The 27,919-nt window shown below is 36.7% G+C and overlaps 1 protein-coding gene and 1 long non-coding RNA gene across 2 annotated transcripts; one reads left to right on the forward strand and one right to left on the reverse strand.

Annotated features, from left to right (window-relative positions):
* On the forward strand, positions 1-27,838 carry LOC135085070 (homeobox protein Hox-A4-like). The gene is made up of 5 exons (XM_063979849.1): positions 1-155; positions 6,500-7,023; positions 10,050-10,271; positions 25,738-25,895; positions 27,404-27,838. The coding sequence occupies exons 2-5, from the start codon at positions 6,522-6,524 to the stop codon at positions 27,749-27,751; spliced, it is 1,230 nt and encodes a 409-aa protein (XP_063835919.1). The 5' UTR covers positions 1-155; positions 6,500-6,521; the 3' UTR covers positions 27,752-27,838.
* LOC135085075 (uncharacterized) lies at positions 14,251-14,905 on the reverse strand. The gene is made up of 2 exons (XR_010260016.1): positions 14,709-14,905; positions 14,251-14,533 (listed from the first exon to the last, which is right to left on the reverse strand). It is a non-coding gene; the product is annotated as an uncharacterized LOC135085075 (long non-coding RNA).
* Positions 27,839-27,919: the final 81 nt, after the last annotated feature.

Here is a 27,919-nt window from a genome sequence, read left to right on the forward strand (position 1 = left end):
TAAAATAATTCAGTTGTTACTAACTACTGCACGGGGCAGGTTTCGGAACGCGCGTTCCAATTTCGAATCGGATCAAAATTGGCGCGAGTGAGTGGACTCTGTTGTGAAGTGGTTTTTAATCTGTGCAATCGGTTTTTTTCTTTTGTTTTTGTGAGGTGAGTGCTTTTTTTTGTTGAAAGTTTTGAAATTAAAGAAAAGTTTTTACTTTATTTTGAATCAAATATAAAAAAAATATAATTTACAAAAAAGATTCAAGAAAAGAACTTGTATGATTGAAAAAATATAAAGTTATTTAAATAATAGAATTTAACAACGTTTACAATTTTTCGATTTTTAATTAACGCATTAACTTTCGAGCATTTACATGTGTTTACGCAACATAGAAATGTAAAATAAAGATGACTATGGTAGTTGAATTTGTACATTAAAAATTAGAAAGAAATTAACATAAATATCTGGTCTAAGAAGAGACGAAAAACATTTTGTTAAAGAAAAAGTTTGAAGTTTAACGTCGTCTGCAATTGCAGGTTTAAGCCCCGCAGGGGTCAAATATTAGTGTGATAAGGACAATCAATTAAATCCAGAGTCTTCTGCGAAATTTAGGGATAACTAAATATTTTTGTGGAAATTGTAAGAACTATATTGCCTTAGCTATTTTGGTACAGCGGTTGAAATTTCCTCTTACATTATTATGTCGGCGAAGTTTAATTATAAATTAAAATCGGCTTTATTGATCTAAGTAACTATGTCGCTAATTATATCTACCTACACAATCGCAAGGGTTTATTGTCGTTTAACACGAATATATGCAACCAAAAATCTTTTTCAAATGGTCATAAACAAGACAAAATGCTGAAAAAGTTACAATAAATAACAAAAGTTCGTTCTTTCTCCGATCATCATAAAACACTACGACACACGTCTCACACAACTTCGTAACATACAATAAACACGTCCCAAAGCTATTCGTGTAAAGAGGAACGTGAGAATGTGTAAGTGCCCCTTGTGGGCCCATAAACAAATAACTTTCTTGACTTGTGTACGGTGACCAAAACTATCCATACACAGACATAGGGTGCCATTTCAAAGGATATTTCTTCTCTATATTATTTTTAATATCCTTTCGTTTTAAGATTAAGCGCCCTGAAAAGGCCATTCTAAGTACTGAATAATTGAATTGAATTTAAATTTCCCCGAAGATCATTGCTGAAAATCAGCGTCGCGTAAATGATTTGATTAGAATATACGGTCGTAGCATGTTTCTCTTATTCTAGCTTAGTAACCAGATTTTTCCGCCACCCGCCAGTATTTTATTAGTTTACGTATTATTTTGATGTATAAATAATAAGTAATACTGTAAAGTTTCAACAAAATCCGTCCTGAAAAACTTTTACAATAGGAATGTCGAATATGAACACTCTTACTATTCCCAAAATGTTGAAAAACATCATATTATTTACTAGCGTCCCGCCCCGGCTTCGCACGGGTGCTAAGTAACACACATAAACCTTCCTCTTGAATCACTATATCTAATACAAATATCTAAAACCGCATGAAAATCCGTTGCGTAGTTTTAAAGATCGAAGCATACACAGGGACAGACAACGAAAAGCGACTTTGTTTTATACTATGTAGTGATAGTGATTTTACAGATTTTTCAGGTTTATTCAAGCTACAATAGCCTAAGTCAAAACCATGCTAGAGACAATACTAGGAACAAATACGTAACATAAAGTGAATTTACACTATAAAAACCAAAATACATGTAGCCCATTTTCAGATTTGATCTTTGAATCTCTCGCGTCATACTAGTCAAACTCTACCAACTATTCAACTCTATCAAAGAAAACGTTCGTTTTTACCACTGAAACTTCTGTTACAGCCCACTTCAGTTTTATGGCCAATGAAACAGAACCGTGAACGTTGGGTAGACCCGCGGGAAAAGTTTATGTGTCTGGGGACCCGCAACGATATTGATTAGTAAATAGGGAAAGTCTACCTTTAGTGTACCAAAATCTAGGGGAAAGGGGATGACAAGTGACAGTTTTAAAAGTATGAAGTCATTTAAGAAAACTAAACATAATTTATAAGTGAATAAATTGATTGTTCTGCTTTCTTTAAATTAAAGAGTCAAAAGAATTCACAGCGCAATTACAAACAACTATGTAGGTACCTACATAGTTACATTGTGACTTGATCTTGCTATATTTAAACGAGGTTTGCTTAACCAAACCTATTTAAAACTAACTAGCTTTCTGCCCGCGGCTTCGCGCGCGTGGACTACATTATTTACATATTTTACGGAACACTATTTTTTCCAAAATAAAATTTAGCCAATGTTACTCGTGGATAATGCTTTCGAATGGTGAAAGAATTATTTAAAACGGTCCAGTAGTTTTTGAGCCTATTCTAATGAATAGTTGAATGAATAATTGACTTGGTTTTTCTCTTTATAATATTAGTGTAGAGTGTAGACTATCATACACTGCTTGCCTATTTCCGCTCCCAAACTCGTGCCTGCTTACAGGTCTCGGTCTTTATCTCATTAAAATAGGTAAGTGGATGTCAAGGTATAGGTACTCGTAGTTATACATATATTAAGTAATTAATTTTCAAGCTATCAATACAAAACTATAAAAAGGGTAAAGAAAAGTATTATCTTTACTACATCTTTAGTTTAACTTTTCTTTCAAATCTTAACTAACTACATGCTGTAAACTTTCCACATCCGTATGAAATGCACTTAGAAGCTACAAACAAACTTAACCTGTCGTTTATTTAATATTCGCACGCACACAAACCCATAGATAAGCGAGTGTTTGGCTTTCCCATCAATTTCACCAAATCGCCCGTAAATAACTATTATTATTATTATCGGCCATTATTAATAATAAAATTACGATATCAGTCGATAGAGGCGCGTGCCGTGATTGATAAGTAATTTGAAATTATTTTTATATTTTATGATTACTCGACGGTGTCCATAGCAACTATCTACACTAATATTATAAAGAGGAAAACTTTGTTTGTTTGTTTGTTTGGTTGTAATGAATAGGCTCAAAAACTACTGGACCGTTTTTAAAAATTCTTTCACCATTCGAAAGCTACATTAACCACGAGTAACATAGGCAAAATTTTATTTTGGAAAAAATAGGGTTCCGTAAAATATGTACATAAAGTAGTCCACGGAAACACGGCGGAAAGCTAGTCTTCTAATATTGAACTATGTAGTTTCTTCCCGTGGGTTTATTTGCGTAGATTTTTGCTATCAAAAATTGTTAATTGATTATCCAATAGCATCATAATCATCATCAGATGATTTAGTCACCAGATTTAGTAAAAATGCTTTAAAAAGCCTACTTGCATAAATAAATGAGCTTTATGAGAGTTTTTATGAGTTTTATCACTGCAGAAGCATGATCCTCTCCAATTTACCAGAGGCAAGTGGAGGATTTGGCCTGCACTCCCCACGCAGGCCAGACGGGTTGAGGAGGCCTGTTATTTGTTTCATTCTTAGCCGCCTCTTACGACGTTAATTCGTCCAAGCCACGGGAAGAGTGGGGGTGGCCGTATTTTAACGCCCGTATTAACAAACGATACTTGCTTAAGTGAAGCAGAAAATCTAACGCATAGCGTTGAATAGAGCTCTACGATTAGTTCGTGAGTCACCCTGTGCGTCCACGTGCAATGTGAGACCACATAGTATAGTAATATTTGTGAATACTAAAAAATAGTTTTCATATGAAAAATTATTGGTTCTTCACTCAAAAGTTCGTCTTATAATATGACTCATAAAAATACAAAAAGTTGAAATATAAGAGCAATTATAATTTACAGTATCAAGTGAGTACTGAATACTTAGAGTACCTACACATTTTGGTTACAAGTTTCTACCGTAATGCGTTTATGTCTTTTATATGGCGCTACGAATGCCTTTAATTAAAAATTTGAATGAAACAAATAATTTCATTCTTTCGATTGTTAATTATGCCATAATTTAATTAAATCATAACTTACATTTTAAGAATATTCTTTGCTTGGTTAGTGTAACGTTCTAACCTCAGGATCTACCGGTTTTAATTGAATAGTTATCGGGCAAGACTATAAACTATTATAAAAACATGCTACAACTATTAAGCTTAGAGCGTGAAAAATGTTAAAAAATAAACCTGAAAAAATATACATACGAAGTCGCGGGCAAAGTTAGTTTATTTATAAAATCTTCATTTAGTCACGTAATACTCTAACGGCACCTAATTGGCCAATACAAGCCAATCAAGCTGGTTATATGCAAATTTTGTAATGGAGAGCAAATGTTTTCTATGTATTAGACGCACACTTAAACCTGTATGTACCTACTTGGCGGCTATGATTGGATTATGTGAGTCCGTAAAGTAAATAAGATTTAGTGAAAATTGTAACAGAATGTGTTGTATAATGCAATCTTTTTTCAATTGTTTTTTAATGCAAATAAGCGCATTTCTAGTTCAGTAATTTAAAAAAGTATAGGTAGTAGGTATTTGGTTTAAAGTCCATTTGCCGTTCTTATTAAACATAAAGATAAAAAAATGTAACCCGACTACGGAAAAAAAACGTATTATTCGACTCGTTGGCTCGGATGAGTACCTTATCTTAAAATGTTGCCTATATATGTTACCCGGATGAATCTGGGGGCACGGCAGTGCCCCCGCCAAGTCGAGCGCGAAGCAAACACTGCCGTACCATCCTTTACTGGAACCATTTCGCCGCATTTTCAGGCCCCTATTTGAGAACCTCTGGATAAGACCAGAACGCAGAAATTTTCGTCATCTAGTAAGCTATAATCACATACTTAAAATCCAAAATTTCAAGTCTGTAGGTCATTTAGTTCCGAAGTTATGCGAAAGCAAAGTTTCGCATTTACGACACTCACTCACTCACTCACTCACTGATGATCATCAAAATAGAACTAGTACTTCCCATCAACTCAGAGAGCTGAAATTTGGTACAGAGTTAGGGTTTAATGGCCACATAAAGGGAAAACTATAAAAACTAGGAAAATCGAAGATCTGGAGTAACACCACATTCATAATCAATACTACTCCGGCACCGTGGTGTTCGCCTGTATCGCTCACCGCTAGATGGCGCTAGCGGCGTCCAAGCGGTGTCCAGATTTTTTCCTTTCTAGAGCCCCCCGTCGATTAAGTTGATGTTGTGTAAATTTGCAGTTCGTTGATTTCGTTTATTATATTGTAAGGTTCGCTAAGGTTATGTTATTAAAACAATTCTGATTCGTTGTCCATTTTAAAGGTCGTTGAGTTTATTTGTGTTTAATATCGTAAAAAAATATCGATAAAACGACGACGTTAAATAATTTTGCCACTTTCTACAAAAAGAAGTGAAATCCCACTAAAAACATTCTGTAAAAAACTAGCCAAGTCTCGATGGAGCTGCTTGTTTATCTCTAAAAAGTAATGAAATCTAGACAAAGTCGTGCCAAGTCTATGGTTCCTTACTGCGATTTCTTTATTATTATAATTAATGTTGTGTGACTTGGCCGTTGAACAATCTTTATTAAGATAATCATACATAAGTATTATTGAAATACGCAGCTTTATTAAACCTACAATTGAATGGTTATTGTTGAATCAACGTTTTCCAAGTGGCAATTTTCCATCGTCAATGGGTAGCGGTTCTGGCGACAGATTGGTGCAATGGTATCATGGAGCACCTGGTTTTGTACCCTTCAACGGCCAAGTCACACAACATTAACTATAATAATAAAGAAATCGCAGTAAGGAACCATAGACTTGGCACGACTTTGTCTAGATTTCATTACTTTTTAGAGATAAACAAGCAGCTCCATCGAGACTTGGCTAGTTTTTTACAGAATGTTTTTAGTGGGATTAATTTAAACAGGTTATATAACGCGATACGCGGATAGATAATATTGAAAAATTTTAATTATGCAACGCAAAAGTTTAAAATAAATTATACTTACTTTATTCATGAAAATCAGATCAATAGTTTAGGTGCTACGGACATACACATACTCGTATTACTAGTAGACTGCGAAAATCATAATCCTTCCTTTGGCTTTGGCTTCGGCATAGTCGGGCAATAAAGGTTGTTAAAATCAATGTTAACTCCTCCACGTACTAAGCTAATATGTGCTTGTGTTAGTTAAGGAGCGTTTATAATTCCAACACTTATGAAGACTTGTGTATTTCAAGATTGGGTTACATAGGGACAGGAAATTTTTCTTGAAGTAAATCAGAGCAATCATTACCTATTATTAGTCTATTCTAAGCAGTCAGATAAACACGAGATTGATTTTGAATGTTGGCCAATTCCGTTCGTTCTTCTTTAGTAGTGGGTTCTGTAGTAGGTACCACAATAGTCCAGGAATGACGGAGATCGAACTAGCGTTCATTGAATCTCATGCAGCCAATACCGACGACCGACCGTTAACTATTTGCCAACTAGCACTCCCTTGTGCTTAAACTACTCTTTGTTTCAGACGTACCATGTAACGAGCCGTCATGTCATCCCAGATATTACCCCACCCGATGTACCGCCGCGACTCCTCCGACCAAGACCGCCCTTTAGAAATCGACCATGATGGCGACCATAGCCGCTCGAGCAGCCCTAAAAACATGAAGTATTACAAACAGTTGGACGAGGACAAAACTATACTGAACCAAGGCAAGAAATCCTTTTGCATTGACGCGTTATTGTCGAGGCATATCGAGCCAGAGACGACTCTCCAGGACAGAATGGCGCAGCAGAAGTATTTAGCATTAATCCAAAACAAAAACTACATAAACAGATTTGAAAACTATGACGCTCAGATAGAACAGAATACCATAGACAAGTTTCAAGGGCAGAGCTTTGAGCAGAGAGCAGAGAGTCCCAGGAGTGGACAGAGCAGTCCCAGGAGTGGGAGCCCAGTGTCTGAGGATGGGAATCGGTCGGGAAGTTACAGTCCGCCTATTTCCCCGGGAGTGGAGGGAGGGAATGAGGAATATGAGAGCTATAGGCCTGGTAAGTTACATTTTAAATATTTTTTAGTATTCAAACAGTAAATAACGTTAAAAAATCTTTTATAAATCCTATGAGAACGCGGACTCTTCTACGGACGAAGTCGCGTCATAAAGTTATTGCAATTCACGGAGGCGAGTGAGCTTATTACGTGTGGTGGCTCCCTACTGTTAGTTTTTCAAAAGTTTTGATAGACAATACACTATCGTTATGTGCATGTAAATGTACACACACAAAGCTCACTTACCTTCGTGAATTGCAAGAACTATACCTTTAAGTAAGTATAACCTACGTGAGTTGGCTCCTGCGGTAGTAAAGCAGGTTTGGCATAACAAAAATACAGGATGGATATTTGTTACGTCAAACGTAATGAACAAGACGTTCAAGATAGAATCAAATGACCGACGAAAACGATATAAGGCGAGGCAGAAAAAAAAGAAGAAACGTCAATGAAACTTCAGACTTGCTTCAGACTCAGTCAGCTGAATGACGTCCACTGCTGGACAAAGGCCTCCCCCAAGGATTTCCACAAAGGCTTCAGATAGTGTATCATGATAATCACTTTGTGGCGCGTTCTACGCGTTTCAGCGGAATAGTCAATTATAAGACGCGTGTAGTGCGGGCTTACGTATCATGACAGTTAAACTTTCCCCCGGGACAAACTTGACCTTTACTGGTTGGGTTGTCGGCGGTCAAGCTGTAGATAATAATAATAATAATAAATCTTTGGACAATTTCACACAGCGCCAGCTAGCCCCAAAGTAAGCAACTTAATGCTTGTGTTATGGGTGCTAGCTTAACGGATATACTACTTATATACTTTTTTTTTTAAATACATAAATATTATACATAGTCACACCCAGACCCGTCACAGAAATTAAAATTCATCATTTCAATTTCTGCCCGGCCGGGAATCGAACCCGGGACCTCTCGGCATAGTAGTCCGTTCTGAACCACTACACCAAACGGCCGACATAGATCTTGGCTACACAGGAGTTGCAGCGGTGGGAACGAGAGGTAGGAATAGTCCCGAACTACCTATCTAATAGAAGACAGGGCATTAAAAAAGATATGCCAAAATGCGTAAAATAAAATGAGCCTGATATTTGCCAAAGTCCTTATTTCTCTCAACCTACGAGTATTTTTTATCAGTATCTTTATCTAAAAAAACCTACTAGTCATACCTAGATAATAGAACGTTAGAAAATCTATATCTATATTATCTATATCTATATATACAGGGTGTTTGGCGCATCGTGTGCCAAAATGATTTGGAGGATAGAATGGGTCATTTCCTATATTTTCAGCCCCCATAACACGTTCCATGCCAGGCGGCTACTTTTATATGAATTTTTTTAGTAATTTCACCAAAATACCCAAATCGCATCATTTAATTTCGATTTTAAAAAAACTACTAGGCGTAGCTTCAAAGTAAATATTTTGTTTTGACGTGCATTGATGTAGGGTTGCATCAAATCTAAATTTACTGGCAAATATCATCTAGTTTTTTTTAAATTCAGCTTTGAAGTTTTCCGAAAAGTTAAAAATGGACTGAACAATTAAGTTTACATGGCTATAATAAAAAAATTAAAAGAGATAGCGATCTTCGGATTTTATCAAAACTTCTCTAGTCTATTCCCATTCAAACGGTATACTTATCTTGTTTAAATAATAACAACAACTTCACAAATTCCTTAAATTAGTGCATTGACTCTACTCGGACTGATATTTAAATTTTGAATTTTGAACCTTTTTTTTTACTTTACAATAAGTTCAAAGCAGGTAAAAACTTCACAAAATATTTACTTTGAGGCTACGCCTAGTAGTTTTTTTTTAAATTGAAATTAAATGATGCGATTTGGGTATTTTGGTGAAATTACTAAAAATTAATATAAAAGTATCCGCCTGGCATGGAACGTGTTATGGGGGCTGAAAATATAGGAAATGACCCATTCTATCCGCCAAATAATTTTGGCACACGATGCGCCAAACACCCTGTATATATAAAAGAAAGTCGTGTTAGTTACTTCACTTATAACTCAAGAACGGCTGAACCGATGTAGCTGAAAATTGTCAGGGAGGTAGTTTAGAGCCAGGAGAAGGACATAGGATACTTTTTATCCCGTTCGAAATTAAAAAAAAAGTCTGCTTATTTATTGCCATTAAGGCGGAACAAAGTTCGCCGGGTCAGCTAGTGTTGTAATAAAACAACAAATTGAGTACTTCAAATATCTATCTGTGAATAATTTCCTGGGGTTTTTTCTGAGTCAGATAGATAGATATTACCTTTTATCTAATAAGATAATCTTTGGTTATTGTTTTGTGATGTGTTAAGAAATATCCTTGAGGCTGCCTCCACTTCACTGTAATCAATATTATAAAAGTTAAGCCTACATTGTAACTATAGATCTAGCGCTTAACTCAGTGTTCGAAGTATGGGTGCGGGCGGCACGGGAGGAGTGACATTGACATATTTTATAAAGTGACAGAGCATACAAAACTGAAGTCTTGCCACGTCTTGCTGACGTTTGACGTCTCTAAAACACCCTTCCATGCCGCTCCCATACCTGAGGCACTAGCCCTATAAAATCTAAATTTTCGTTGTTTCTTTGGAAGTATAATCCGAGCCAATCGACTAAAATCGACACTGAAGTTTTTAAAGTCCAAGTCCTATCCTTTAAAATTTGCCAAAACACGGCCCATGTATGTATTTAAAATGTAAAATTTAGAGTAAATAAATTTAAGTTAATTCAAAATGTAAATTGAAGCCTCCAATTCCGTGGACCGACGATCTAGTGAAAGTCGCGGAAAGCACTTGAACTCAGGCACCGCAGGGTCGGTCGTTGTAGAAATCCTTGGGGAAGGCCTTTGTTCAGTAGTGAACATCATAATATAGTTGAATTAAAGACTAACGAATCAATTTATTATAAGCCTGGGAACATATCAAACCTAGTGTTAGTATAACAATATTAAAAATACACCTAGCTACAAAGTTATCCGGCAGCTTTAAATATATTCGTCTATTCCAGGCATAATCCCAAAACCGGGCCTCCTGCCTCAAAACCCGGCGCTGGTAGCAGCGCAATCGGCGGCTCTCTTCAACTACCCTCAACTGTCCCCTGGTACCTTGCCCCCTGGCGCTCCCCTGCCGTCTGCCTTCCACCATCCAGGGGACAGGGTGCTTCATCACATGCAGCTGGAGTGGCTGGCCAGGACTGGCATGTTTTACCACAGGATACCGGAGCTTGGGGGTAAGTTTTCACCATTTTATACATAACTACACCGACGGAAGATACATCTACAGTATTTTTTTACAAATAAGATAAGATACATATACAGATTACGCCCTTAAAGTTTGATCACTACATGCCCGGACACACTCTACATATATGAATTTGGTCTTATTCAATGCAGGATTAAATGCTCTTCAACCGCCATGAAGATCAGTTTTCGATACTGCAAGTCCTTTATACTGTATAACCGTAAAACCGCAAAAATACCACTTTCGGGTGGCCCCATCACTTAAGAAGAAACTTAGGATACCTAGTCTTAATGAGCAACAATTGAAGCCATTAAAACAATAAAACCTTTTGTAGGAATTATTTCCGATTTGATTAATTTTCATGTCATAATTCTACTGGCCTAGACAGGACCTAGGCAGTTTAAAACAGACCTATTTAAAAGTTCAACATTGCCCGTAACACCAAGAAAAAGTATAACTATACAAGACTGTGTTAATAATTTCCTTATCTTATACATCTCACCCAGACATTTCTTACTAAACTAATAGATAACCTTTAGACAAATAAATAATTTATCAAATAAGGCAGAGCCAGTTTAAAACAATCTAACCGTTGAAAACAATCCAACGCTGCACCAGTGCAAGGGTGCTAACTATTTGCACTTCGTTTAACGACATGTGACGTCATTAGCACCCCTGGTGCATCATAAGTGGGGGGAGGTTGTTAGCCAATTAACATGATTAGGTTGGGGGCAGTTTAGAATTTAGGAGTTGATATTCGTACTAGTGTCTTTTAGTTTCATTTTTTTCTTTAAAACATTTTTAATCCTGTCATTCCTTAAAACCAGTCATTCCAGAAACTATGTTTTTTCTCGGTTAAGTTCGAAGGTTAACTGGCAAAGAATCCCTAAGGTACTAAGTACGCTTTATGTACCAATTAGAGTGGCATTAGAGTTCAATAATTTAAAAAAAATACCAACCGGATTGAAAACCTCATCCTTTTGTTGAAGTCGGTTGGTAAATAAGTAAAAAAATTTAAAGATCAAAACAGAAACAATTTTAATGTCATAAAAAGTAGTTATGTCTTGTATTCTATAAGTATCCAGCAATACATGGACGTTGAAGCCAATAGTGAAAGGTTTTTGAAAATGAAAAAAACAACAAATTTTTAAGTTTTACCTTTCTTATCACACCAACATCAAAAACAAGCTCCAAATTGTGCAAGATACTTAGTTAGGGCTGATTTTTAATCGTCAGTACCTTCTTCTTTTTTTAACTGAACAATAAACTTATTATTTTGACATATTTCTCATACTAAAACCAATATGCCAACTTATTCTTCAGTCAAAAGTTATTCCACGATTGAAAAATCAACCCTTAGAAAACTTACAACTTACAACTATTATCTGATTTTATCACTGCTCCTTTCCGAATGTGTTAACAGTGTAAAAATCGTCACTCTCCCCCGTGACAGGGGTGATAGAGTGGCATGTGGCATAGACAAACAGGGGCGACAGCAAACACGCGGTGATTTACTATGGTGGCTTTGTCAGAGGCACTGAAAAAAATGTGTTGCGGACATTGTCTACTTAGGCTGAGTTTTACCAACTTACTTTAACCGTAACTATAACAATAACCGGTGCTTTTGTATGGAGTTTGACATATTTTATAGTAGCTTTCCGCCCGCGGCTTCGCCCGCGTGGAATTTTTTCTGTCACAGAAAAACTATCCAATGTCCTTTCGCGGAACTCAAACTATCTCTATGAAAAATTTCATCAAAATCGGTTCAGTGGTTTAGGCGTGAAAGCAAGACAGACAAACAGAGTTACTTTCGCATTTATATAAGATGGTGCAATTTGTGATGGTTTCTATAAAAATAGTAGAATACCTAAGCGGGAAAATAAAGCGCCATATTTGGGAGTTTTGTTCCTTGATTATTCAGTGTTCATTATTTATGTTGGATAAATTGTCAGTTACTATTGGCACGAACTTTAAGAATTCATCACAGCATCTTACTTCGATAATGTAGCAAAACAACCAGATAACGTTGAAATGTGTTATTTCGATCGATCACTGATAAGACATATCAGTTGACGACGAATTTGACAGCTTATCATTATAAATTGGTAATACACGTCCACAATACATCAGATTATTGAAAATCACAAGTGATATTGTATTATTATTGGTATTTACGCGAATAATGGATTGACTAGGGGTTGGTAAATCGTTTCAAAGATTCTACACCCGAAAAACGTGAGTTAGAGGCATTTTTGTTTAAAAATTTCTTTATTTTCTTTGAGTATAAATTAAAACGATTTTTGTTATTGTGGCTTCGTGCAGTTTTCACTTTTAAGTAGTGTAAAGTAAAATGACATTTCAAGTGTATAAATATCATCCAAAATCTGTATCAAATGGTATAACCAGTATTTAACTAAAACTACTTACCATTCATTCTTCCTTGTATCTCAAATTTTAATCTTAATCAACATGGAAAGCATTGGGGGAGGACTATGTTCAGCTGTGGACGTCCTATGGCTGAAATGATGATTATGATGATCTTAATCGGTTCTGTGATTTAAGCCTAAAATGTAACAGACATAGAGTTACTTTTGCTTTTAAACATTATTTAATATGGATTAGTTACATAAGGTCAATGAATTAAAAACAAAACTTAACTAAGCCTAAAACAATAATAATTAATTATTCGACAAAATCTCATTATTCGGTATTACTTTCAATTAGTCTCTTCGCGCACAAACCATCAAAACTTACCCTAATTTAAACACCAAAAATTAAACAGCAATAACCATTATAGCCCCGATTAGTGCCAAACCGATCCACCCTTACGTTTAGGGATGGTTTGCCATATCGACGCCATAACAGGTGCGGGGCCACCATATGTGCGAGCAATAAAATTGACAATATTGGCGCGATAAAAACCGGCCCGGTTTGGTGTTTAGGGTCGGTTGAAGGAGATTTTTATATTTAGTAGAAGGGTAGTGTTATAAAAGTAAATTCAAGTACTTGGTTTGTATGAAGAATTGAAGACCCTTTTCAGGGCACTTATCCACGTCCCAAATATACATAGTTTGCTCTACCACCACATCAGAACAACAAAAGGTAGAGCAGACAAAAAACTAAAAAAAACTCATAAACCTCATTTATTTTTGTAAGTAGGCTTTTTAAAAAACACGTTTACACGTCCCAGTATTAACCCTATCACTGCTTCGGGAGAGTAAATGGGCCAGTGCTGAGAAGAAGCAGCGCAAGAAACTCAGACACTATACTTATTGTGTCTGTTCACTTTGATCCCCTGGGTGATTTCCATGGGTAATTAAAGCACACCAAAGTGTCGCCTTTGTCAGTCAATTAATAACATACAACACCATGAACAAGATATACAGCCGTGCTAAACATGTAAACAGTTTTGTCAGCTCTTTCCCCGAGCAAAGCTTAAAAACGTTGAAAAACTTACGTTTCTGTTATCTCTGAGCTATACTGCATTGAAAAAAACTATATTTTCTAAATGACCTAGTATTTTTAATACATTGAGCCAGGTTTAAAAAGGAAAAAGAAGAAAAATCATAAGACTGCTCAGTTAGCGTTACAAAAGGTGAAAAAATAACTTTAATACTTATAGAGATGACGTATTTATAGACATGATGTCGTGCCCTTCGTGCTCAAACAACTGCACGCAGGAAGATTTAATGAATGCTACTGACAACGCCACTCTTGTAGCAGAGTTTTGGGCTGACACTGACAGGTTTGTTGTCGAAAAAAGAAGAAGACTATTCGCTGGGTGCGAAGTACTAGGTGGGGGGGACATAATCTATCGCAGCGCTCATGGTGGTCAAAAGTAGAAATAATGTAAGCTCTGTCATCAGATGTATCTGTCAATGGCAAAGCGATTCTACATAATACATTTTAATATAATTAATTAATCGCATGAAAAGGGTCCTACTGGGAACTTAAATAAAAGAGTGGACTGTATTTCGATAGGGCTGTTTTAATAGCCGTTTACAATTTGGAAATAACTAAACTATACAACGTGGTAGTACAAAAATGAGTCACAGTAGTTGTTGTGCACAGATGTTTGCCTTATGATGAGAGCGTGAATTATTGAACTCTGCCCTTGTTTTGTTCTTAATTCTTCTACATCTCGGACTTGTCCAGCCAATACCAACAACTTTCCTTTAAATACGGTTTGTGGTTGGAATTTGATATTGTAACTCTCACAAACCCGGTCTTCAAAACGATACTCATTTCGATCTGAAAACGATATTTAATTTATTATTAGCGATACAGAAACATTTAAATATATTTACTGTTATATAATGAAACCGTTAAAGTAGCTTTTTCTTTTTGTTTTACTGTAAAACTACAACTATAAATGAAGTAAACAAACCCTGACACAATCAAAATTAAACACACTTTTTGGACTTACCTCATTTGATTTGAATGACCAAAATGATTTCAAAACCTTTTTTCCACCCAAATCGTGGTATCACAACAATTTATTAGTTGAAAATATTTGTTATTTTTTCATTTCGATATTTTTTCACAAATATACGACCTAAATGTCAATGTGACAGAACCCACAAAGTTGTGGACGCTAGTTGGCGCTGTAATCGTGCACGGAGCCAATAGAGACTCTTCGTAGATTTCGGTTTCGTAAAGATACGATCACCCATCCCAGTTTTACCGTGACTAAGGCTGTCTAGACGAAGTTGCCTACCACTTGACCAATTTTTCTAGATAAAAGGATGATGAAATCTATCAATAAATACTTCTCATAACTGCACAAATACCGAGTTTATTGATAAATGATTGCGCTCAAGATAAAATATGGGGTGTTGGTTGATAAATCTAAATCCATATCTACTTGTTAAAAAATATTATATTAAGGCCAAAAGCATTTGTCCAAGTAATGTTTGCTATTTATTTAAGCTAGACATTCACGGTCAAATATTATTTATTTTTTACGGATCCGGCGACTGGGACCGCGGTCCCAGTTAATTGCGGTCCCAGTCGCCGGAAGCCTCAACTAACCTACCATCCGTTTATGTGAACTTTTAACTTGAAATTCACAGAAACACTGTCAGTTTTTTAGATGTAGCTACGTAAGTTCAACTGATCAGTTTATCTATCTGATTTATCTCGATTTTTGTACTAAAAGATTAGTTGTGTACTTGTTTGACTCCGCTTAAAATATTTTCACGTTTTTCTGGCCTCTACAATACTTTTCCTACATCAACTAAGCCGTGTGCTTCCGATACAACAGAATAAACACTAAGACCATCCTCACTCTTCCCGTGGATGTCGTAAGAGGCGACTAAGGGACAAATATGCGAACATCAGGCCTCCCCAACCCGTCTGGCCAGCGTGGGGAGTGTAGGCCAAATCCTCCATTTGCCTCTGGTAAATTAGAGGGTCGTGCTCCTGCAGTGGAGACTAAATGACCTGATGATGGATGAATCTATAAAGTAACCGACATAACTCGCAGAATTGCTAAAATCAATTGGCAGTGGGCGGGGCACATAGCTCGTAGAGAGAGACGATGGCCGTTGGGGTAGGAAAGTTCGCTAGTGGCGACCACGGGCTGGAAGACATAGCGTGGGCAGGCCACCTAGTAGGGGTGGACCGACGATCTGGTGAAGGTCGCATGAAGAGCCTGGATGCGGGCAGCGCAGGACCGTTCATTGTGGAAAACCTTGGGGGAGGCCTGTGTTCAGCAGTGGACGTCATTTGGCTGAAACGAACGAACGAACGCTACTAGCAATACTGGGATACAGTTCCGATTTTTGCCAAGTTGGACAACACTAAAATGTCCCATATAATTATGATATTTATAGGACGGCGCTACTAGCAATGCTGGGTCATTAGTTCCGATTTTTTCCCGTTTCAGAATCGTTTGACTATAGAAATTTTATCCTTTGGTCATCCTTCACTTACATTTTGATTACAAAATAAGTTCTCTAAAGTAACAAATTAAATAAATCAACATCCATTGGTAATTATTACCTGCGTTACTTCACCGTCAAATAACTGCTGATTAGGCAAATTAAACTAATTAGTTTAACCTAACGCTTTACTTGATTTAAAAATCAACTGCCTAACGAAATTCCGACCGGCAGGGTACGGACGGGGTTTGAGTGGAAGCGGTGAACGGAATTGAAGTAATTCTATTTTAACTGTTTAAAAAGGTTAAAATTGTAGACAATACCGATAACCTGATATTTTGCATGGTGTACACTAAAAAGTATCTTATTGCAACAACAAGAAAGAGAGAGAGAGAGAGAGAGAGATCTTAAAATGGGAAAAAGAAAACACTCAATTTAAGTTATTCAGAATTTACACTATTGCTTTTATTTAAAATTTCGCTGGCTAACGCAGTAAATCAAAGGATAGATTCATCATCATCACCATCATTTCAACCACAGGACGTCCAATGCTGAACATAGGCCTCCCTCAATGATTTCTACATCGCCCGGTTGGTAGCGGCCTGCATCCAGCGCCTTCCCTACCTATGTAAGGTCGTCGGTCCAACTTCTGAGTGAAAAGCATTCATTGATTTGTCAAACCAAAATTCCTTTATTGCATGGACTATTAAATAGTGCTTACAAATCGTCAAATATAAATATAAAAGTTTTGCTCTTAAGGAGCCGTTATATGTCTCTTTATTTTTGCCCTACTAGCGCTTCGAGACCAGCATTTGACAAGTGCTGAGAAGAAGCGCCGCAACAAATTCAGTCACAACTGCCGGTTGAAATAATAGAAAAAAGTAGGAAGTTAGTTTTCCCAAGGCCAAATAATATGTAAGACAAAACATTATATTGCTTTTACAGTAATGCTGACATGCTGGAACACTCAATTAGGAAGCGTCCGTCTCCACAAAAAACAATTCCGCTGACAGAGAAGCCAGCGCCCCCTGTAGGGAACGTAAGCCAATTATAGGGAGCAATTTATACGCACAAACAACAGGCCCTTTCTAAATTAGATCCCCGTGACTAGTGCGGGGGCGGGTCGATGTCGATATATCGATGGAAACTTATTTTAGAACTAGCGGCCGCCCGCGACTTCGTACGCGTGGATCCCGTTTTACCCCCTTCATCTATCTTACGCGGTTTAGATTTTTTCATACAAATGTTTTTTCCCGCTAACTCCCGTTCCCCTGGGAATTTTGCAATATCCTGTTGTAACCAAGCTTTAAGTTTACTAAGGTACCTGCATGCCAAATTTCAAGCGTCTAACTTAAGCGGTTTAGATTTTTCATACAAAAGGATTTTCCCGCTAATTCTCGTTCCCGTGGGAATTCCTAAGTATACTATAACCTGTCCAGGAGTACGAAGAATAATTGTACCAAGTTTCGTTAAAATTCGTCTAGTAGTTTTTGTTTCTATAAGGAACATACAGACAGACAGACAGACAAAAATTTTACTGTTTGCATTTTTGGCATCAGTATCGATCACAATCACCCCCTGATAGTTATTTTGAAAATATATTTCATGTACAGAATTGACCTCTCTACAGATTTGTTATAAGTATGGATTTTAGTGCAATTTTCTACGGTTCCTGATAAAAACGCACAAATCCTTCTTCCTAATAACATGTGAAAGTTTGTGAGAATGAAATGGATTTTAACCCTTGAACTGATTTTTACACGTTTGCGCCAGAAGCAACTGTAGAGACTGGAGAGATAGGGACTCGGGGAAAATCATAGATTTACTTAAGTATCCCAGTTTTCGGTAGGGGAAACACGCGACAGCCTAGACTTTCTGTGATGGAACTAAATTCACGATTTTCCTGTTAACCCCTAACAGTTTTAAGCTAAAAATGTTCGTGTTACAAGTGTCACAAGGTGGACCGACGATCTGGTAAAGGTCGCGCGAAGCGCAGGACCGTTAATTGTGCAAAACCTTGGAGAGGCCTTTGTCCAGCAGTGGACGTCATTTGGCTGAAACGAACGAACGAACGAATAAGTGGGTTCACCAGAATAATCCAGCGGCTTTTTTTAAATGGGTGCTTTTAGCAAAATCTGTCCAATTGAAACTGCACAAAATACCACAGTGTTTACCTTGATGTGCCTTTATCCGTACCTACATCACTTTAACAAACCAAACCTGTCAACGAGTGACGTCACAAACCTATTTCAAGCTGGGTTTTCAGCAAAGGGAAATTTAAATTAGCTGAAATAAAGTATTGTATAATACCTATGAAAAGCCAAAAAAACAGTTATATTATGTTGACGGGCGATTGTCGATACGTTCTACTGATAGACACACCAATGCAATATTGGCGTTAAGACAAAATACAGCCTAAGATATCGATCTTTAGAATAAACTAGCTGAGCTCGCAAATTAAAACGGTAAACTCTTTCTAAAATTATAGACAAAGACATTTATTTGCAAAGAATAGGTTGTTACAGATACATAAGTGCTCTATTCTGCTAAAATACATTAGTTAACGTGCTTTTGTCCAGTATAACACTAAGAGCAGGAAGATGGTCAGACATTCCCTAAGCTTTCTGGGCATTACTTTTACAAAACCTCTTTTAAATCTTTCAGGAATAGCGTGGCCAAGGGAAACAGTTACAATTTTTTATTGACACAAATTACATGATGTTCAATCTCCCGTCCACCCTTCATATAAAAGTCCGACTCACACTTGTCAGGTTTTAGGTCTAACAAAAACCAAAGACAGCTTATGTAGCTTCGAGGTAGGTACTTGTACAGCGCATGCGTGCACTAGCCCCGCCCACTCGAAATAACATACGTCACGTTACACTATACATTATTGTTTCAAAATACAACCTTAATACCAGAGACTAAGATGCCAGTGTCAAACTTGATGTGACGTAGACCACAATACATTGTTCATTGTTACTTGTTACTACATTTTATATGCTTGGATGAGTTCTGCTGAATTTTGTGTGTTTTAGAGTTTAGGTACACTTCTAATTGTTTAACTGTAATTTAATTAAGTGTTATGTAAATTAACTTAAATACGACTTTAATTATTATAATCTCCACAAATGAAACTATTGAAACAATTTTGAAATATATTTTGCAGTAGAGCTATATTACTTGTAGGTAATCCTAGATGACGTAATGGATAATTTTGATGACAAATTACAAAGTTTACACGAGCAAAGCTTAAATTAAGCTTTTTCCTCTATAATAAGAGCGTAGCCATTTTGTTCGTGTTATGTTTCATAAAAAAGTACTCGTAAGTATAATAACTTCGGAGGAACTTTAAAGAAGACGTTTATCGCTTTCAATTCTGCTCATAATATTTGACTCCAAGCTGTTACCGCGATAGAAGAAGACAATTTATTTACATTGACACTTTCGTAGAGTCGTCACTAATGTAAAGCCATCGCAACACTTCTTACAACATGAATAAAATCATAAAAGTAATTAATTTTTTACAAGTAGGCTTTTAAAAAGTGCTTTTACACGTAGGGACGTGTCCCGGTAGGGTTGAAGTAATGCAGGGGCATTACTTCAACCCTACCGGGACAATAAAAGGGCCAGTGCTAAGAAGAAGCAACGCAAGAAACTCAGTCACTATTGTCAGCCTCTTTTTCAAGGGCTTACAAAGTTTCTACAATAAATTTAATTAAATGCATCGAACCATTAATACCAAATCAAGCTTAAAACCAGCCCTCGATTTATAGTTTCAATAATTGGGACGCATTTAACTCAACACCCTACAACTAAACATAAAAACAAACAAATTAGTTAACAATGGTCACCCTCAGCTATTTCACTAATCGTGCCGATAAATATTGTATAAAAACTACCCCATTTTAATCTACATCAAACGATTTTCGCCCATAAAGTTGTGGGGTAAAGTGTAAACTGGCAAGTGGCAACACTCGGTGACAAGTGTGACATCTGACGGTGGTGTTGCCATGTACGGCTTCGTTCGTTCGTTCGTTCGTTTCAGCCGAAAGACGTCCACTGCTGGACAAAGGCCTCCCCCAAGGATTTCCACAATGACCGGTCCTGCGCCGCTTGCATCCAGGTACTTCCCGCGACCTTTACCAGATCGTCGGTCCACCTAGTGGGAGGCCTGCCCACGCTACGTCTTCCAGCTCGTGGTCGCCACTCAAGAACTTACGGCTTAACAGGTCTTAATTATTATTGCTGTGGATTTTATGGAAAGCTATTTAATTGTGAAATTGGAGCAGATGTGTTTGTTTGGATAGGTATGGCATCGTAGGTTCGATGCCCGGCTGGATTATTGATGGTTGATGGTGGGAGGGATTATGATTAGTGGTAAACGAAATTTATGAGAATGGCGTGGTCAGGTTTTTGACATTATTGAAATACAGAAATGTTTTCGATATCTCAAAACAAACTTTTGTAAGTCGTTAAAATGTATTAATAATATGAATTATGACTTGTTTTGAGACATTTTATATTTAACCTGCACCGCACTTGCAGCTTTCTGCAAAATCCAAAGGTTGACTGACGGAGAATGCTTAACATTAAGTCCACCTTCTGTTCGATATTTATTTTGAGCTATAAAGTATTTAAATAAATACGTAGAGAATAAGTAAATACCATAGGTATATCTATAAAACCGAAAGGTCACTGACTCAATCACTCATCACGAACTTTTAGAACGTAGGTGCTCACTAAGACGGAAATTTGCAAAACTCAACCCCTAAGGGGGTAAAACGGGATCCAAGCGTACGAAGTCGCGGGCGGCCGCTAGTATTTTCTAAGTAGGGTACGAGTTCAAGCTTAAAATTAAATGCTTTTATATGACTTAGAAACTATTTTGAGAATACTTAAATTTAATATTTAACACTAGTACCAATTAATTTTTTCGTAGGACTTATTTTACATCTTGGATAAGAATGTAAAAAAAATATCTTCTAATAAATACAATATAACTTTGCGACAGACGGCGAAAACAATTTAAATCCATTTTAACTCTATAATGATCGCAATTTGTATCGTACATTTAGCTGGCCAATAAATAAAATAGGCAATTAGGATGTACATTACATTTGCATATTATTTGGGGGACAACAATCGACTATCGGATAGTACACAACAGAGTTTCATGAAGTACGTTAATTTATTTTTGACACAAAAAAATTGCCCCACTTATGTAGGGTATGTTTTAAATCCAGCTAACTATTTTTTTTTTTTTATTTAAAAGAACATTCATTATGTTTTCTCTGTTGGGAACAAACGAACCCACGCTCTTTCGCTTAAAAAACAAATTAGTTATAACCTACTTAATAGAATAGATTTTGACAGAAAATACATAATTATTTCAATAATTATACCTTTGTAAAAAGTAGTTTTTTTTTAAGTAGTGATAAATATAACATATTGACTTTTTTTTTACTTTTTTTTTATTAAAACGGTTCAGAGGAACATAATACCTTCACACATTCTTTAACCAACCCTACTGAGTACCCCTACGGCACCCCTGCCCATATCAACGGGACAGGCCCGCCACATGGCGGCTATAAAATAAAAAGAACACGGCTTTCGTCTGCGCTTACTTTATGGGGTTTTTTACCACAATTGGTACATGGGTTTCGTCTGTGCATGTGCAGATTAAATTGATGACAAGGATGAGTTGATAAAGAATGTAATGGATAAATAGACAGTTGGAAATATTTAAAATATTTTTAAGGGCGGAAAATTGAAGCGTCATGTAAAGCAGTTTATTTTGTTATTGGTAATGCACAAAATAAGAGTGATGATTTTTATTTAATGTTTATTACGCAAACCCATATTATTTTAAGTTGCCTATTTTGTGATTAAATTGCTAAACAATATCAAGATTATTTGCGACACAGGAATCGCTGAACGATTTTTTTTATTACAAACCAAGTAGGTATTTGTTGGCTAACCAAATGACTAACCAAATGTTATTACGGCAGATCATAATTATAATTACCTCTCATTTATGTTTCTTTATGAAGATATTAAGTACATTATAACATTTATAGAGGCAATTTTATCGCTAGAAAGTCAGAGTAGACTTGCCGGAAAACGACAACTCTGCGACAGCATATAAAAATCTTGAAACAATCTAACGTAGAGTTAGATTTTTTATTCGTGTGCCTTCTAAAATCGTTTTCTTTTCCTGCGTTTTTCCAATCTGGAGTCAGCCAGGGCTGGCCAGTCCGAATACCATTCACCTTTCGGCTATTCTCGCTTCATTTTATCTGAGGACTCTCTATGGCCTATAAATTCTATAATTAACTAGCGGCCGCCCGCGAATTTGTGCGCGTGGATCCCGTTTTACCCCCTTAGGGTTGGAGTTTCGTAAAATCCATTCTTAGCGGATGCCTACGTCATAACATCTACCTGCATGCCGAATTTCAGATCGATCCGTCCAGTGGTTTGGGCTGTGCGTTGATAGATCACTATGTCAGTCAGTCAAGCTGACAGTCAGTCAGTCACCTTTGAGTTTCATATTATATAGATAGATATCAAGAGTAGGTATATTATTATACACGACACAACAATGTTATTCTATAATCTATACAATAACATTGTCAATATGACCTCCCAGAGCATCGAACGTGGACCTCCGAATCGTCACAATAAATTTATCCGCCACGCCGAGCGCGACGGGCCAATCAGCTAATTCGATTTCTACCCTCCCCCGGGCAAGACGTGTGTCTTGGTATAGATATAGTATTACGTCACTGTTGTGATGTGCATTGTCTTTGTGATGTTATTATAGCTAGTCTTTTTAATTACAAATTGTACTGACCACGCATTATGGTCTGGTATAGAAAAGTAGCCATTATGGTCTATGACTGAAGCAATCATAGCTACGAGACTGCGTAGACTAGATATTAATTAATACAGTCAGCCTCAAAAAGTTCGCATCGTGTCTTTGTGTTACAATAAAATTGGAATAAGGTTGTTTTGTCAATTTTTTGATCTCTAGAGTGTCTCGAACTGTTTAACACTGACTGTACAATACCTACAGCTACAAATTCTGATAATGATGCTTAGTTTGTAGGTACCTATAATTTGGAAGTTTCTTGTTTCATAATATCCAATCTATAGGACTTCATTCTCTGATAAATATCATCAACCACTTAAACTGCCCAAAATATTAACTTACGAAATGTAGAGCTTAGGGTTTGTTCCTACGAAGACATCCAGTTCTTTGCATGAACTGTTTTCAGTTCACCACAGATGTCCAGCAAAAAACCGATCCGTTCGAATTTGAAATTCAAATTACAAACATACATGACATAATGAGTGTTCACACGACTATCCAGTTTTGAAGGATCCTGCATAGGAACCAGTCCTTAGTGCCATTAAAAAGGTACTTGGAGGAATTGTATTGAACTTTTGCCTTACTACACTTTTGCTCTTGCTAGAATGTGCTCTAAAATTGTCAAAGTGTAATTTTCACTTATATTTTTAGACAATTTGAATCAAGTAAATCTTATTCAAAAGAGTGGGTTCTTTTAATAGACCATAAACCGTTATTACTCCAACATTAGTTCTGTTAAAACAAATTACATTTAAAAAGCCCTTCTTAGGGCCGAAATATCACGTACGGTCAACAAAAAAATAGATTTGTACGGTCAACATCCAGCTTATTGATTTTTGATGCCGATACTTAAGCACGGACGCCTGTTGACAGAGCCGCCATTTTAAATTTATTTTTAAACATTTCTTGAATATTTGAACGGGTATCTGGCATTTTAAAGTGCATTTTAACGAGTAAAGGTATAAAGAAAGACATAAGAGTTCAAATTCCCTCTTCTCTGGTGGTGGTCAACATAAAATAAAGAAGGAACAATGTTATATTAAATTGGTTTTGGATATAAAAAAACTATTTACAATCCCCTTCAAAAATAAAAAAAATATTCTTTTTCTTCGCGAAAACCGCCCTATTTTAACTACTGCACTAAATACTTTAATAGTTTACAATCCAAAACTAATAAATTCAGTACTAGCGTCCCCCTAAACAAATTATCAAATTAGCCATCGCGCCTAAACGAGCCAACTCCCTCACAAAATTACTTTAACCAATATTTTCCATGCTATTTAAGCCAATTACGGCGCATAAACAAACTACATACAAAAAGACCTGCGAGTTGTCAAAGTGACAGCGCGCCAAAAGTTGACAGATGCGCTCCCGCCATTTTATCGCGTTGTGCAAACACGACCAAATGTTGGATAGGGGATAATTGATAATTATAATTTTTTGGGGTCCTCGGTCGAATTGGCGTTAAGGAATCGGAGATTAGTAATTTGTAAATAAGATAAAAATATTTCATTTATTTAGTATAACAATTTACGGTAGTTAATTACAAAAATAATGTAAGGTTAGCTATTTAAAAAAAATGTGAGGATGAATGGATGTTTGTTACCTTCCTTTTTACAACCATTGAATCGAAAGAAAAGTATACTTAGAGATAGTTAAAGACCCACGGGAACAAGTGTGTACCTAGTGTAGTTTTTATGGCGGTTTTCAAAATGGAAAGATTATGTTTCTGTTATAAACTGAAATTCACGCGGGCGGAGAAAGTGGTAAAATAATTTTGATTAGGTATTTAAAATTAACGAAACTTTTTATGAGTTTTTATGAGTTCTATTTCATTTTGAATTCCAGAACAAAAAAACATTGTAGTAGTCTGGGAAAAGGCTCACCCTTGACCAATTGTGTAGGCCCACAGATAGCGGCGCGCTTTGTGCAATAAATGCCGGCGATTTCATTTCCCTGATTAATATTGATTAATACCGAATGCACGGGACGATTAGAACCGCGATTCGGTTTGCGGGTGTAATTACGTTTGCCTAATTAATATTGGTCATCACTTTTGGCGATCTGGCGTATGTTAAAAAATAGGCTTTGTTTTAATTGTGCTTTATCTTTCGACTTAATAATATTTCTATTTCTATTTTATATGTTCGGGGAATTGCTGAAGAAAATTTTTATCTAGGAGCTCCACATACCCTAAGTCCATGCTGTTAGACAACGATCTCAGTTTTGTTTTAGACTAAGAGCTAGTGAACGCCAGACCTACGTCATTTTATAAAAGCTGAAAGTTTGTCAGCGTATGCTCCTAATATAGGATATAATGTTTGTGAATCGTGAAGTTTGGGTCATCGTGGCTTTGGTAGCTATCCTAAAAAAAACTGGCAAGGAGTTGGAACTGTCAAAACTGTCTGGCTGACGAGGAAACTACTTCTAATTATTGCCCTAATATTTTATATAAAAATTTTTCCTATTACAAATAAATAGATAGAAATTATTTATCTGTCTCAAAGCTGGTTACATTTACAGTTTATCACAGATATAATATTAAAGTGGTAAGAGAGTAAAATGTCAATGTTTTCCATTTTTGTTTAAAAATGTTGACAAGAAATGCCCATAATATGTTAAGTATCTTTAATATTGTGTTGTCTTAAGACAACAAATGCTACCAGTTTGGACCCAAATTGACCAATACCTCTCTTCCCCAGGAGCCCCACACGCCCTTCTCGGCAAGACGCGGCGCCCGCGCACTGCGTTCACGTCGCAACAGCTGCTGGAGCTGGAGAAGCAGTTCAGGATGAACAAGTACCTGTCGAGGCCGAAGAGGTTCGAAGTGGCTACCAGCTTGATGCTCACTGAGACGCAGGTAAGACTTTCTTAATTTATCATCCTCATTCCAGCTACAAGACTTCTACTTAAACAGTGGACATTGGCCTCAATTTCACCCTCTGGAGACCTGCCTTCAAAGATTTCCAGTAGGGTCAGTTATAAGTGGCCTGCATCTAGCACTTTTCTGTAACCTAGTAACGCTGAATTTACAGGTGCGTTGCCCCTATTCCAGAACCTTATAGAACAAGTATGTCCCAACCTCACTGAGACGCAGGTGTGTAAGGTTTTACTTAATTCATCAATAACATTTCTGTCATAGGACGTCTACAGCTGAACATAGACCTTCCTAAAAAACTTCCTAACTTCAAACTCCTATGTTCTTCTGATTAATTTCCTTGCGGGTCCAATGATAGTTATAACTTTCCCTCGGGACAAACTTGACCTTCACTGATTAAGATTTTACTGGCGATCAAGCTGTAGATCGAATAATCCCGTAACTCAGACTCTTGGGGTTAGATTAGGTAGGGTTTTCTTACTCATCATCATCATTTCCATCATATTTCAGTTACACGACGTTCACTGCTGAAAATCTTCCTCAAAGATTTCGAGATGTTTTACGCAATCCCCTAAAAATCAGATTTCATGTAGAGCCAAGCTTCTAACTCTAAGCCCTACTAAACAAACTCTACACCTTAGTCAAATTCTAGTACTTGTAAAGTTCAAAACTTAGCTTTACATTATTCTTATAAATGTTATTAAAATATGAACTTTATTTATAGAAATATTGAGGTTCGAACCCACTTTATGGCTCTTTATCGCATTTTGTGAGCAACAAAACTAGTTAACAACGATTAAGTAAATTACAGATTATTATCGTTAAATAAAATCGTCTAGCTAAACTGAAACCACTTTCAATTACATACTCCATCGACAAGGGTACGAGAGATTAATTTAAACCCACAAACACCCCAGGCAATAACCTTTATGGCATACGTTTTGCCACCCCTATAATCTTGTCCCCGCATTTACAATACCAACTTAACTCTACAGTCACAGTGGCGCTAGTATCTACGTGTAGAGTTCTTTTTTCTACGCTAAACTCGTAGTTTACGCTTCTGCCCACACCTAAGGATACGGTTGTCAGATTTGTAAACGCAAATCCGGTATCTGTCATAGTGACAGGTGTTTCCCGCCATTTCGCAAATGTCATAAAGAGGTTGTTTTTAGTGTCGTCTCGGGAGGGAACGTGTTTTAGATGTTTTTGTGTTTGAGGAGTACTCAGGGATTTATTTTCCAGTCTTGCGATGTAGAGAATATTTTGTCATCTCTCTTATTAAAAAGTATTGTTGTTAATAATGTTCCCTATCCCATTATTTCCATTGTGGAAAACTAAGGCTGAGTTGACCGTCTTTAATGATAGCCGCTGTTTTTGTAGGGATTTTAACAGATTTTGCACGTTTGTTAAAGTTAAAGTAAGATGGTCATTGCCAGCCTTGCTCTACTTAAATTATTGCAACAATTGATCAAATTCTTCTTTGTCCACAGGTAAAAATATGGTTCCAAAACCGCAGGATGAAGTGGAAACGCTCAAAAAAGGCGCAGCAAGACTCCAAAAAGGATTCGCACTCCCACAACGAAGAAAAGAGCAAACCGAAAGAACCTCTACAGCCGCCGGAGCCTGAAAAACCTCCGCAGAACATGGCCGCCGATTTGACAGCTGTCAAACCTCCCGCCATGTTGGACAGGGAAAGAATCATCACGTTGGAGCGAGAGAGGGCAATGGCGGCAGCTAATTTTAATTCTAATTTGGAAAACAACAGGCGAGGGATGGTTGTGATGAGCCAAGATGGCGGACGGCCCGGCATGGACATGTTTAGGCCGTACGTGGTATGAAAGTAAAGGTTTTATTAGATTGTAATTTATTTTTGTTGTTGTAAATATTATACGATGGTATACTTACCACGGGTTGTACCATCTTACTTTAACTCATTAAAAAAAAAACTCTCTTTAAAAAAAACTCATTAAAACTCATTTATTTCTGTAAATAGGCTTAAAAAAAGC

The sequence above is a fragment of the Ostrinia nubilalis genome, chromosome 27 (assembly GCF_963855985.1).
Source record: "Ostrinia nubilalis chromosome 27, ilOstNubi1.1, whole genome shotgun sequence".
Lineage (NCBI taxonomy): Eukaryota > Metazoa > Arthropoda > Insecta > Lepidoptera > Crambidae > Ostrinia > Ostrinia nubilalis.